This window comes from Lactuca sativa, chromosome 9 (genome assembly GCF_002870075.4).
Source record: "Lactuca sativa cultivar Salinas chromosome 9, Lsat_Salinas_v11, whole genome shotgun sequence".
NCBI lineage: Eukaryota > Viridiplantae > Streptophyta > Magnoliopsida > Asterales > Asteraceae > Lactuca > Lactuca sativa.
In genome coordinates this window covers 24892553-24908061 of record NC_056631.2, presented here as the reverse complement: position 1 = coordinate 24908061, position 15509 = coordinate 24892553, and the positions used below count along the sequence as shown (strand labels likewise).

At 37.8% G+C, this 15509-nt stretch overlaps 1 protein-coding gene across 1 annotated transcript; it reads left to right on the top strand.

Annotated features, from left to right (window-relative positions):
- The first annotated feature begins 1622 nt into the window (after nt 1-1622).
- On the top strand, nt 1623-2792 carry LOC128128881 (phosphoribosylformylglycinamidine cyclo-ligase, chloroplastic/mitochondrial-like). Its single transcript, XM_052767641.1, has 3 exons — nt 1623-1820; nt 1902-2033; nt 2745-2792. The coding sequence occupies exons 1-3, from the start codon at nt 1623-1625 to the stop codon at nt 2790-2792; spliced, it is 378 nt and encodes a 125-aa protein (XP_052623601.1).
- The last annotated feature ends 12717 nt before the right edge of the window (nt 2793-15509 follow it).

Here is a 15509-nt window from a genome sequence, read left to right as displayed (position 1 = left end):
TTTAGCATGAAATACCATGGGAGGACCATGACACTTGTATGAAAGACCATGGGAGCACTACAAGAAAAAGACCCTTTTACGACGCGCAAATTACGACACTCAATGATTTATGTTACGCAAAAGAGAGTGATATTACAAAAGTGTCATCTATTAAAAAAATTTAAGGATTTAGGTCACGCATTATTGCGTGCCCTTAAATTAGTGTCAAAAGAAAAAAAATTAAAAACACGGAGGGCGCTGTATCTTAAATGTGCGCCCTCTACAAGTGTCGCTTTATATTTTTAATGAAAGGCGCGTTTAATAGATACGGGGGAAATGAAATACCCAAAATTTTGAAAACCCGCTTGAATTTCTCTCCATTTCTCTCTCACGATCATTCGCAACCCTAGCTATCTTAATTTCTCTCCATTTTTCTCTCTCACGATCGAAGGACAAAACAAGACACAAATTTCACTTGCAAAAGAGTTGGTGATTTCTCTCCATTTCTTTGCGAGTTAGGAACAAAGACACATAAAACGTAAAAGAGGAGGAAAAAGACACACACACACACATTGTGTGTGAGGTGCGGCTACCACAACTTTCACTTCCAGAAGAGTTGCTAAGAATTGGTGATTCCATCTAGGGTTCGACAAGCTTAATCAATATCTCGACATCTTACCTCCTACATCGTATTTCTTCAACCATTTGTGACCATTCTAGAACTTAACATGTTCTTTAGCATTCTAGGGTTCGACATCTGTTGAGATTCTTTAACATTGTTCACTAGCCTTCTAACCTTTCTCTGGATAGGCATCGACTCCAAGGTAAGAATAGATCTGTTACATTACTTTATACAATCCTATCATCGATTTGGTTTAATTTCATTTTCCATGCTCTGATTCTCGTCTATTCATAAAGAAAATTTATGCATTCTAGCCATTCGATGAAATGCCTGACTTAAATTAAACAATTCTAGAATCAGAATAAGAATTGTTAATGTCTTTTAAATAAACGTATCAAAAGCATCTTCCTTCATGTTTTTTTGAAAAACGTATTGGAACAAAAATTAAATAAACAAATATAAAAAAACGTTTTTCCATATTTTGGTATATTATGCTAATTTTCCTTCGCTCCTTTTTGGGAACAGATGGTGTATGTTTTGCTTATATACAAGTCTTGTCATTTTGACTTACTGATCACATACATGTTTGACTTTTAAATGACTTGAAGTATCAGGAATCCTTATCTTGTTATTTTCACTTACTGATTACATAAATGACTTGAAGCATCAGTAAGTAAACTTTACTTGTATTCTGCATTTGATTGTTCATATTACACGTCTATACACTTTATAGCAATTATCTTGTGTTTCTTTAAGTATAGTTTTAGTTGTTCCTGGTTTGTAGGTATAAGGAAGGCTAAAGGGTGTACCATGAAGCCTCTTATCTCTGTTTGCCACCAGGTATCTGATATTGGACACCTTGATCTCCAACTACATTGAAAAACCACCTGTCAAGTGAAGTCAATAAAAGGAATTTTAGGATGAAGTGCATACAATACAATAAAAATCTTTTTTTTAAATGAAAGGTAAGTTGGGAAAGAATCTCTGGGGTGAAGAATTAGTTATATTAGCGGAAGCCTCAATGGACCCAGCTGTAATATATGTAAAACAAGTGCTTGATATCATAAGCAAGGCGAGCAATAAGGGTATAAAAGGAATTGCACACATACCAGGTGGCGGGTTCATAGATACCATCTATCGTGTTTTCGGTATAGGGCTTGGTGCTCTTCTTTATAACGACTCTTGTTTGGTTCCCCCTATTTTTAAATGGATCCAAAAGGTATTTAAGTTTCTTTTGGTATTAAAAAAAGTTGGTTATTTGTTTTTTTCTAATGATGTTTCTGGTTTTGCCCCTTTTCAGGCTGGAGGGATTGAAGATGGTGAAATGAAAAGGACTTTTAATATGGGAATTAGGATGGTTTTGGTTGTTAGTAAAGAGGTTTCTGAAAGGGTAGTTAAGGAAGAAGGTGAGATGTTGTATCGTGTTGGTGAAGTATTTTCAGGTAATAAACAATTTGACATCATTACCCTTGAGTAGTTTAAAAATGGTTCTGAATTGTTTGATGTTTTAAATTTTATTACCGGGGGCAAAACTGGAATCCACTCCGTGAGAGGTTAGATAGCTATGATTTTTTTATTAAAGAACAACTGTATGTTTTTCTGTTTTTTTTCTACTTAGTTCACTAACAGACATTACAGTTAAACTATCTATAGCTAGCTTTAATTTTCTATAGTTTTTGTTCCTACAGTTTTGGTCCTTGTACAGTTTTTGTCACTCGAATAGTTTTAGTCCATGTAACATGTTGCAACAGTTTTGGTCCATGTGCTTTTGTCTCATTTATAGTTTTTAACCCTGTAACAACTGCATTAATTTTTCCTTGGCAATATGTTCACCAAATGATTAAAAGTTCTTTAAAGTGTTCCTTGTGGTATATCTTTATTCTAAGTCATGAATTTTTTTGATTGAATAACTATGCGAGATTCTCCACGTGATTCAGTTCAATTTATTGAATGGTTACCTTCATCTTGCTCCCGTGCCTTGCCAGGTACCATGTCACTTTATTTATAACTATTTCAATAAAAAAAGAAACTAACAGTTTATATATATATATATATATATATATATATATATATATATATATATATATATATATATATATATATATACATTATAAGTAATGATGCTTTGTTTTTTTAATTGCAGGATGGAAAGATTGAAGCTGAAGTTAAACTTACTGGAATCTTAAGCTGAGGAGCATTACAACCATGAGAAGTTAGAAAATATGGGACTACAATTGCACCAGGAATATATGCACCAGTTCACTAACATTTTTTTGTTGCTAGAATGGACATGGCGGTTGATTGTAAGCCTGGAGAAGCATACAATCAGGTTTGGAATTTTACCTATTATTTTTTTAAAGAAAACTGAGACCATTTAATAGTCTTATATATGACACAAGCATCTGTTGTGTTTTTGTATTTTTAGGTTGTTGAAGTTGATGTTAAAGTTGAAGAACCAGGAAAAGACAACGTTCACAACAACACATTCTACACACAAGAAACACTACTTAAATCCGAATCACAAGCAATGCGGGATTGTAATCTGTTATCTGCTCGCCATTGGATCGTAAGTATATTTATTTTTAAATTTCACGGATTCCATATTTTCAAACTTTTTTTCTTTTTGTAATTTTTATTTGAATGAATTCCAAAAATATCCAGGTGAGAAATACACGAACGGTGAATAGGTCCGAAAAATTGCTAACTTTCATGGGAGAATAACTATATGGACTCAGCCTTCCCATGTAAGCTTTGCCTGCTTTACTTCTAGTATCTTCTTTCACTATTTGTGTACATCTTACCTCCTGCTTACCTCATTCTTTTGGGAGTTGTTGTTTTTGTATGCAAGTAAGACTATTGGTTTAATGTTTGTTTTTCTTTACTGGAAAAAGTATTTGTAGAAAAGATTAGCCATTCTTTCTGTTTGGGCTAAGTTTATCATGTGGAGTACTACAATAGGTTCTCAATGAATCAAGTCCTTGACCCCCATTGGGGTGTGCTTTATGAAGAAGATGTAAGATATGCGTCAATTTCTCATTTTTCATTAATGTCTTATCAATCATTATTTAGCAAATAGTTTATGGGCTATATATAACTGAGATTTAATATTAATAAAACAGTTAACTGGTCATAAGTCTCACACTGTGAACATTCTTGTCAATAATGCTCCTGGAGTTCTCAACCTGGTCACCGAAGTTATATCCAAAAAGGGTTACAACATCCAGGTTTGGTTTTTTATCCTTATAGTATAATTTTTTAGGTGAAATGTTTACTTTTTTTAAATAACAATATTTAAAAATAAAAAAAATGTCAACCTAAAATGTCAACTTAACATGGTTATTCTAATGGATCTCCAAGCATTAGACAAGTGTCAACTTAAAACTACCATCATGAATCTTCCACATTTGCCCAACCTAAACTTTAAATATCATATTTTTCCTTCTTAATGTTTTAAAATATCAAATTTGTCCAAATCTGTTTTTTAAATAGTTTTTATTATTTAATAAACCATTTTTACAATTTAAAATCACTAAAATTGAAAATAATAACTTAATGGACCGTAATACCCTTCCTTTTTAAATTGCAGGAATCTTTCCGGCGAGGTTTTATGCTTTGGTTGTCTTCCTCAATTCGTCTTCCATTCGTCCTCATGATAACTTGTGGACGTTCGCCTCTAGACATCTTCCTTTTTCCCTCCCATCGCTTCCTTCTTGCAATTGTTAATAAGCACCAGGTAATTATTCCCTTTTCCATATATCCCCTTCTTTTTTGGCAACTAAATCAACACTTATGCGTCTACAATATTGACTTCTTGAAACCCTGTAGTATCTTCACAATGCCTTTTACATATATGTCATTCGATTAGGTTAATACTCCAAAGCAAAGACTTAATTTTGGTTCTGCACTTCTAATTTTCATTTAAACCGCAGGTTACCATACAGTGATGTTAAGGTCAATTTAAGATAATATCTTTGTCAGGTTGCTTATTGCACTTAGATAGAAATGATAACCATATAAAACCAAGGAAATTGAGTTATTTGCTATCAAATGCCAAATGTGTTTCGGGGAATAAAATTCCTACTGTTGACAGGAAGAGATACATGGAGCAATTAGAATAGCAATTAGAATACCTTTTCAATACTTTGTAGGTAATACTTCAGTATAAGTATCTATAATAATCCCTTTAGAGGTAAACAAATTGGTATATAACTCAATTCTTTTCACTGGGGTTGTTTACTGTTTGATTCAGTTGAATTTTTTTTATACCTAGGTTGGTGGTGGTAGCAGCAGTGGACAAAATGCACCCACCCAGGTAAAAACTCACATAGTGGCTTTTTGTCTTGATTTATCTCGTTCTAGTTGTAGATTTGAATGATTTATCGGATGGTTTTGACTGAGTTTTCTATGCAAGTTCAGATTTTATGGTTCTTTGCACGTCACAGCTGGTAAACGGATTCATGTGATTTAGAAGGTAAGGGTATTGTTGTCCATTTAGTTATTTTTTCAATTTTAATGATTTTAAAATGTAAAAAAGGATTACCAAATAATAAAAACTATTTAAAAAATAGATTTGGTCAAATTAGATATTTTAAAACATTAATAATGGCAAATATGATATTTAGAGTTTAGGTCAGGCAAATACGATATTTAAACGTTTAATAAGGGTATATACGGAATTCTCCCTAACTTTTTTGGCCGGGGTTTAGTGATTGTGTTTTTGGAAGCTGCCAATTATCAAATAAAGAAGGAAGTGTACAAACCTTAGGATAATAACATTTCAATTGTTTATAATATAATTAATATTATACTATTTTCATGACATAGAAAGTTATAAATGGAAGTGTTGTTAATTACTGGGTTTGTATCAACTTCTCAAGAATTATTCCAGATGGTGCTGCTCACAGTTTTTGTCATCAGTTGGTCCAAATGTGCCAAGAATCTGGCATGGTATGTATATAATCAACTCAGATATTATATTTCATAAATTAAATATTTCAACTATATACAAAATGTTGGAAATTTCATGAATTTAAAAGTGAAAGTGTGGTTCCAATCTACTCTACAAGACCAGATCAGGTCAAGAAGGCTTTAAATCACGTGTATATAGCCACTGCAAGGCTTTAAAGCACGTGTATACAACCACTGTGTAGCTCTTTCCATAAACATCTTTTGAAAATGGTTTCTCAGTGTTTCTTTCATGGATGCAGTTTCTTGGAAATTGATCTAGGCCATTTGAAAGTGACCAATGAAGTTAGTTGGCATGGACCTGCGGAAGATCAAGCATCTGTTCATCGTGACTACTTTCTCGGATTTCCTTTTCACCAGCTGTCTTGCCATGAACTTGGGTGAACAACCTATCCTCCCTCCTCATTTTCGTGACATAAACTAAAATGAAGTTAATTCATGTTGCAACTCCTTACATTATGATGACATTAAATTTTGATATACGTGGGTTTAAACCATTTAGTGGAACAAAGTTTTCTTCTTCAGAATCCATTAACTTCACTGCTGACATTTCTAAAGGTGATGCACACTTTTTTTCTTCTCAATTGATTTCTTTTACTATGTTTTGAAACAGTTGTACACTTGTTTTAAAGGTGATGCACACTTCTTTTAAAGGTCTCATTGTTCTCATTTAGTTAGTTGTTCTCATTTGGTAGGTTTAAAAGTAGAATGTCCCAATAAGAATTAATTTAAAAGTAGAATGAAAATGACAAGTGATTTTATGTTGTGTTTACAGGGTTGATGAAAGTGAATAGCTCAGGAGTTAGAAGAGGAAAAGAAAGCTCAAGCTGAAAGAGATAAGATGCTACAAATGCAAGTGTTGCATTCTTCATTTCAATTGTTAGTATGCAACACAAAGTAGATTAAATGAATGCAAATTTATATATTGTAAGAAATAGAATTGTATGACATTAAATTTTATGCAATGGATTGTATTTTTTTATATGGTATTTTATTTCTATTATGAGACAGTAAAAGTAAATTTAATTTAAAAATTAATAAATATATAAATATATTTTTTTAAAACATTTAAATTTACGATACGCAAAAATGTGTGTCATCTTCATTTATGACATGGCCTTTCTTGACAGGGGTTTTAATGATACGCATTGCGTGTCATTAACACGCGCGTCGTAAGGTTACGACACGCGAATGCGTTTCGTCTTCCTTTATGACATGACCTTCCTTGATACGCATTGCGCGTCGTAAACGTGCGTCGTAATTGCGCGTCGTAAATGAGCGTCGTAAAAGCGCGTCGTCTCTCTTTATGATAGGGCCTTCCTTGACGCGCATTTGCACGTCGTCTGAGCCTTTTACGACACGCAATGAGCGTCGTAAAAGGCTGTTTTTCTAGTAGTGGAGGAACATGACACATGTATGAAAGACCATGGGAGGACTATGACAACCGTATGAAAGACGATTGGAGGAACACAACGATGAAGACTGCAGGAGGGCTACAACAGTGAGTGATTGTAAGACTATGAGAGGACTGCCACATTCACATGTTATATATGTTATGTATGAGTGGTATTTTGTGCAACTCGCTAAGATTTGTGCTTACAGTTTATGTTTAATGTTTCACGTACATTTGGTTCCAAAGGGAAGGATGTGGTTTATTTACATGGCATCCACTAAAGTTTCTGCACTTATGACTTTACTATTATTTTGATGTTATGTTGGAACACTTTTGATACTATGATGATATTTTGGAGATAATGAAGGAATGTTTTGGTTAATTTAAAAATGAAATTTTTTACCTTGTATTTTAGGATGTTACAAGTTGGTATTAGAGACTTGGTTTGAGGGATTCAGGCACACTTCTCGGTGTGACTGGACTCAAACTAAGGACGAATAAAAATCTTTAAAGAAACGAAAAATGATTTTCTAAAAAGGTTTATATAAGAAGAAGGGGTGTGATGCATGAAATCAACCGAGCTCAAGTAAGTAAATCCCAAAATACCCATACATGAATCTTATGTTACATATTCCATTACTGGAGTCACATGTATGCTAGTGGATAGGTTAAGGATCCCTTCAGGAAATGCATAATAGAATTGCTTGAAATTTGTGATGCCTTATAGCCTAAGGAAATGTCTGTTATGTGCTACTTGAAGGCTAGATTGATAATGTTAATTGTTAAGTGTATGTTTTAAAGTTGTACATGATTTGGATTATATAGCCTTATAATGATTGATTTAACCTTATTTCCTATTCCTTGTTTGGTTGTGGACTTAGGGTAAAATCACTTATTTGAAAGTCTATTTGATCCTGTATTGTGTAGAACTTGCATGCATGAGGCAACCAATAATATTGGTAGAGATACCTAGCAATACGGGAGCGAGTGAGAGGAGGATTCCTAGGAGAGCCTAGGAAGTTTTGTAGTACGTTGTATATGTTGTTTAGTATAGGACTTATGATAGTTTCCATGGTGGAGTGACTAAGAGGATTCATGATGACTCTTAAGGAAAGCACAGACTGGCGTGGAGGGTAGTATTGGGCTCATACCACTGGAAGCACAGGATCCATACTCGAATAAGGGAAAGTTACATATATTCCAAGGAGCTTATAGCGTCAGAGATTCTTTGGGTATGTTCTAATTTTTTGTATTGTTTCATTTCAGTATGGTGGTGATTAACTGAGGTTCTGGTTATGGTTCAGGTTCAAGCGTTGATGTTGAACCAATCTTTGAGAGGATACAAGAGTTTATCATGTCTGAGATCACGTGCGGGATCTTAGATGTGACCCATGTAATGTTCGGTACTACCAAGGAGGGGATTATTGTAACATCCCGGAATGTCAAGAGTAGAGTTGAAGGGCTAAAAGTGTAAATGGGAAAGGACAACTCGGCGAGTCCAAGAGTGGAGTCGGCGAGTAGGGTCGTGACTCTGGTCGCGTGTTAAGTGGCCAACTCGGTGAGTCGCAGGATGGACTCGGTGAGTAGGCGCTGGGTGGAGAAAACCCTAATTTCGGAGGATGAGCCCTATATAAAGGACATTATACCCTCTCCCCAGCCTCTTTACCCTCTCTTGAAGTCCAGAAAACCCTAAGACGCGATTGTGAGGGATTTGAGTGCATTTGAACCTTGGTGAAGAGCCTTTGGAAGAAATCTTGGAGAGTTAAGAGACTTGGAGCAAGGGGCTTTGCGAAGATTCAGATTTCTCTCCTGTTGGGGCTTCCTTTTGAGGTATTACTTCATTTCTTGGGCTGTTATTCTTCTAGATTCATCATTTTGGAGTGTGTGGAAAGTTTAGCTTGTGGTATTTCGAGTTTGAAGGTTAGATCTGAGGTTGCTACCTCAGATCTGGAATGGAGGAGGTCTAGAGAGCATTAAAGTCCCTGTTCTTGAATGGTTGATGAAGCCCTTTTGTCCCAAACCCAAACCCTAGAGTGTAAAATGCTTAGATCTACTTGGATTCATGTAAAGTTTGCCACTTTACGTGATGGATGGCTTGTAGAAGGGTAGATATATGGTTTAGAGCATATGCATGGCTTGGAAAGCCTCTATATGGTTTCAGATCTAGAGGCACTCGGCGAGTCACAAAGGTGTACTCGGCGACTTGCTTGAAGATGGGTTGGAACTCGGCGAGTTGGTTGCAAATAGCCTTGGACTCGGCGAGTCTGTTCTTGGACTCGGCGAGTCTGGTCGTGAGGTCCTAATTTTTCTTCTGGTTGAGCTGTGAATCGGTGAGTCAAGGGATGACTCGGTGAGTCGAGTGTGAAAGGACTCAGAGTTGTTGGACTCGGTGAGTCTCGGGGTGACTCGGTGAGTTGAGTCGCGGATTGGAGAAGTTCTGTGCATGGGGACTCGGCGAGTCATCGGGTTGACTCGGCGAGTAGAGTCAGTCAGGGATTGACTTTGACTTTGTCTTTGATCAAGGGTTGACCAGTTGATTTCCAGGGGCATTTTGGTAATTGTTGGCATTTGTTTTGAGTACAAAGTTTTGGTGTTGGCTAGTGTTGGAGATCATATCAGAGGGTCAGAGCAGCTTGGGGTTTATCAGTTCAGTCGGCAGTTGCGAGGTGAGTTATCCTCACTATATCAACAGGGTCTACGGCACCAACGCTGTCCCTTTATCGGATTGTGATCCGGGTATTTTTGTTATGTTATTGCTTTGCTATGTTGCATCCTGGTAGTTAGGATGGTATATGTTAGGGACCTGGTTAAGGTCGGTATCCTGGTATGTAGGATGATGCTATGCTAGTGACCGGTTAGGTCGGTATCCTGGTTAGGATGATGTTATGCTATGTGATATATTAGATCGGTTTGATTGGATGTGATATGCTATATGATTGATTGTTTATGTGCACATGGTTGTTGGACTGGGGTTGGGTTGAGGCGGGACCTGCTTTGTGTTATAGGCCAACATACCCATGGCGGACCGGTTATCCCGAAGGCCCAGCGAGCGGTCCGGATAGGCTATAGGCCCCAAGAGGGCGGACCAGACGTGCCGAGGCTCGGAGAGTGGACCAGGCCGACTGAAGGCCCAGTGCGGGCGGACCAGTCATACTGTAGACTCAGAGAGTGTACCAGGTGGATTGAAGGCCCGGTGCGGACGGACCAATCACACTATAGACTCGATGTATGTGGTTAGACTCGGAGGGTGGACCAGGTGGACTGAAGGCCGGTGCGGCGGACCAGTCACACAGTAGACCCGAAGTGCATCGCTGTTCTGTGTTCTGTTATGATATTGCATGTTATGCGTGTATGGTATATGTGGTTGGTATTTTGGGGGTATCTCACTAAGTTTTCGGGCTTACAGTTGTGGTTTAATGTTTTTCAAGTTCTTCAGGAGACGGTGTCAAGGCAAAGGCGTGATCATACCGCTCCTCATGATTATGTTTTGTGATGTGATTCTGGGAAGACTCTGAAATATTGTATTGAAATCCTTTTTGTAATAGTTTTATGAAAATGGGTCATTTTTTGAAAATGTTTAAATTGGTTGAAATTTTATGGTCGTTACAATTATGGAGTTAATGCATGAGCGCCTAGGGACCTTTCGTCTGAATATTGCAGTTGGTCATTTCAGGGCATGAACTCTCGCCTTCTAAAATGTTATGGAGCTCCAGAGTTCTTCGGGAAGAAGGACCCCATTGCTAGTAGATAATAGATTGCAGATATGGAGAGTGCTCAGTAGATGAGCTTCTGCCCTGAGGGGTCGAAAGTGAGGTTTACATCTTGTCCTCCGAGAGATCGAGCTCGCGATTGGTGGGAGGAGGTTGGTGATGCTTTAGTAGCGAAGGCCGTGGAGGCCATGACTTAGCATATTTTGCTACCAGGTTCAGATCTGAGTTTGCACCGTCTATTAAGGTGTAGCATTTTGAGAGAGAGTTTCAGGACCTTTGTCAGACGACATAACTATGGCGAAAATCACCGCCAAATTCAGGTAGAGGGCATTGTTCATTCCGTAGTATGTTGCAAACAAGGAGATGAAGAAGACGAGATATCATGACATGTTAAGGGATGACATCAGGGACTTTGTTAGCATTTCGAGCTACAGGACCTTAGAGGATATGATTAACAGACCCGAGAAAGGGAGATTGAGTTGGAGCTTTGGTCGAAGCGGAAGCCATCTCAAGTATAGACAACAGAGGGCCCAACTAAGAATCTTATGACTTTTGATTCCCATTCTAGGGACCAACCAGGTCGGATCCAGTATGGAAAGTGTGAAAAGAAGCATGATAGGGTTTGTCGCTCAAGAGGTTATGGCTGCTTCAAGTGCGGTTAGACATAACACATTAGCATAAATTGCACCAGCAGGACGTTGATTTGTTTTCACTACAAATAGGTCGGTCATAGGAGGGTTGAATGTATGAGTCTTACTAGTGGTATACTGAATTCACCCTCCCTAACTACCTTGAGGATCATAGATGGCCACCAGGGCAAGGCGGAGGCTCTTGTAGTGAAGAGTTGAGCTTTTCATTTGAGGACCGAGGAGGCCCGAGTTGCACCAGACGTTGTCACGGGTATGTATATCTCTCATATATTTTCTTACTTTCATTGTTTATTCTTATGTTCTATATTCTTGTTACTAGGGACGTTTTTAGTCAATGGTATGACTGCTCATGTTCTCTTCAACTCGGGTGCTACCCAATCGTTTTAACACCCGTTTTCCAAGATTAATAGAATTAGGGTTTCAAGGAGTCAAAAGGTTGGATTTTGGAAGAACAAGAAGCCTCACGATATGATACATAGAGACTCACGACGTGAGATGGGTCATATGAAAACTTTTGTTCGGGAATGGTCTCACGATGTGAGATATAAAGGCTCACCACGTGAGAACTGCTGCAGCCCAAGCCCATGATCTTTTAGGGTTTCCTTTGTATTTAAACACCTCTAAACTCATTTTAGGGTTTCTTAGCATCCCCAAACACTCTTTAGCCTCATAAAAACTCTAGTCTCCATCCTTGATTGATGTATGGTCATTTTGGAGCCTTTCTTGGATTGGAAGATGAAGAAGAAAGTGATCTTTGTGGAGGCTTGCAAGGAATCATCATCATCATCGCCTTAAGTTGTTTCTGGACGATTATAAGTGTTAAAGCTTCCATATTTATTTTTATATGAGGCTAGATCTAAGTTTTGTCCCACTTTTCTTATTGGTTGTGCAAATTTGAATGAATTGAAACCATAAATTTGGCAACTTTATGGGTTATGAGGGCCTTAGGACGTATTTTCTAGAGAATGGCTGAGTTTTGAAACCTTGCATGAAAGTTGGATGTCTTTTCTTCAACTTTTAACCTAAATTAGATATAGACATGTATTGGACATATATGTCTTATAAGCATGGACTTTCTAGTGTATTAAGAAGTTAGAAGACCTTTTGGAAAGTTGGAGTGCAAGGCTTAATGGATTAAGGACTTAAAAGTTAGAACTTTGTTTTAGACTATTCTCACGATGTGAGGTCAGCTCCGTTGACTTTTCTTGATTGAGTTAGGCAGGGTGAGTCGGGATGAGTTGGAATTGGATCGAGTGAGATCTCACGACGTGACCAAGGGCTGCCGTGAGGGTGGATAGTTGACATTATGGGTTGTTGACTTTGACTTTGACCATTGACTTTTGGCTTGGTTTGACTTTTGTCAAAATTCTATTTTGAGAAGGTAGACTTATGGTTTACCTTGTGTGGATTGATAGGAAGTGTCGAGCACCCGTCTTTTGGCAGGAGAGCAGTTAGCTATGGTCAACTTTGTGATTAAGGTGAGTCTCCCCACTGTACTCGTTGGTCGAAGGCACTAATGGTGACCCACTTGGATATGTTATGCTAGTTGTCTTTGTGACTCTTGCATGATATGTTGGGCTAGGCCCATTATATGATAAGATACGCCTATTTGTATGTTGGGCTAGGCCCATGGTTCAGGAAGGGCTAGGCCCAATGTATTTTATGTAGGATGCTACCTGTCTCTGTGGCTCTTGCATGGTATGTCGGGCTGGGCCAGTTATATGAGGGATAGGCCCATTATGATGTGTTGGGCCCAATTTTTGGGCTAGGTCCAATGACATGTATGGTATGTGATATTTTGGGAAACTCACTAAGCTTTGTGCTTACGGTTTATGTTTATGGTTTCAGGTACTTCCGGTACAAAAGGTAAGGGCCCGACGTGACTGCACTGCATCCGCCCATGTTTCCGCAACTTTATAATTTTGGGATTGTACTCTGATAACTATTTTTACTCTAATATACTTTTGATTGATTAAAAAGGCTAAATGGTGTTTATGGTTGAATTAAAAATGAAAACTTTACTGTACAATTTTTAGGATGTTACATTTTTTGTGTCTCTTGTTCTTAGCAAGATGTTCGATGACGCTCTGGGAGCGTTGGATTACTCGTTGGAGGTGGAGATTGGTGATGATCGTACTATGAGTGCTCTGAGAATCCACTGGGGATGCGTTCTTGAATTGTTTTGCGAGAAGTATCGGATATATCTGGTTCCTATTCCTCTACAAGGGATAGAGATTATTGTGGGCATGGATTTGTTAAGCCAGAATGAGGCCATGATTGATTCCGAGCATCATTTGGTGTGAGTTCGAACCCTAGTGGGGGATAACTGGTTATACATGGCGAGGTCACTCAATAAGGATCAATTTTTTGCTCAACTACGAGGGATAGAAGGTACCTTTTGGCAGGGATGCTGTGGATTTTTGGCGTATGTTATGGATACTCAGGTTGTAGATAAGAAGACGGTGGATGTTGTACCTATCGTTCGAGATTTCCTTGATGTTTTTCCCGAGGATTTTATGGGAGTGACTCTTGAGAGGCAGATAAAGTTTCAGATTGATTTGGTTTCAGGTGCTGCCCCGATAGCCAAGGCACCGTATCGCCTAGCACCTCGAGTGATGCATGAATTCTCTACACATTTGCAAGAGCTTCTAGACAATGGGTTTATTAGGCCGAGAAGTTCATTATGGGGAGCTTCGATTATGTCTATGAAGAAGAAGGGTGAGTCTCATCGTATGTATATCAATTATCGAGAGTTGAGCAAGTTGACAGTGAAGAATCATTATCCACTTTCGAGGATCGACGATTTTTTATCAACTCCAGGGTGTATCTTGGTTCTCCAAGATTGATTTAAGTTCCGACTATCACCAAATGAGGGTCATGGATGATGATATGAAAAAGACGAACTTCAGGACTCGTTATAGTCATTACGTGTTTATGGTGATGCCTTTTGGACTCACCAACGCACCGACAACGTTTATGGATGTCCTGAACTGGGTGTGTAAGCTGATGTTGAATCGATGTGTGATCGTATTCATTGATAATATCTTGGTCTATTCTAATACCAAGGGTCAACATGAAGAGCACTTGTGAGAGGTTCTGGAAACTTTGAGGAGGGAAAGGCTTTATGCAAAGTTCTCCAAATGTGAGTTTTGGTTGCACAAGGTGCAGTTGTTGGGTCACCTTGTCACACCCAGACCATCGATGGAAACATCGGGGTTGCGACGTAAATGTTGGATAGTACAAACGTTACATTCTTCCAAAAATCTGGTATGAAGGATTACATTGTCGTCAATCTAAATGACGATAGATACTAGAACAAGTTCTACAAACGTGAGTCAAAATGAAAAAAAGCCTAACAGATATGCCAACCATTTAAACAAGAAATGTATTATTTCGTAACACACATGGTGTGTCTTCCAGTTCCTACGTACCTAAAGATACATACATTTGAAAACAATACATCAATAATAATGTTGGTGATCTCTTTAGGTTTTGACTATGTATGTTTTTGTAATCAAAAGTGTTTTTAGACTCATCAATTATAAAAATATAAAATGCAACATGTTGGCCCTTGTAAAATACATACAAGTAAAAAGATTTTTGATTAAAGCTTTGAATCTGAATGTTTTATAATCAAGAGTGTATTTGAACTAATGAATTATAAAAGCATAAAGTGCAACATGTTCTTGTTAGGTCCAGGATCCTAGAATCATGTAACGCCCATAGATCCGGGCTAGTCAATTTAGAGACGATAAGCATCAAAAATGACTTTTTGAGGGAAGATTATTTAGAAGGATTAATCTTAAACAAGTTGTAGTATATGTCACAAGGTTTCCGTGCATATAAAGAACGCCGAAATCCGAGTTATCACGAAGAAGTTATGACCTGTCGAAGTTTCGCGACAGAACCGACACGACACAACGCGACGTAAATAGTGAATTTACGTTAGAGAGATATTTGTCCTTAGCGATCTAAATGAAAGTCGTAGAATACATTAAACCGAGAGCGTGCATAAAAAGAACGTCTGAATCTGACTTCGTATGAAGAAGTTATGATTTTTCGAAGTTTCAGCATTAGTAGTATGCAGCCCGACACTCGAGATTGAGGTCGAGTGATATTTAGCCAAAACTTTCTCAAAGAGAATTGAAGATCTCATCAATATTAGTCCAACGATAAAATAGACAGACGAA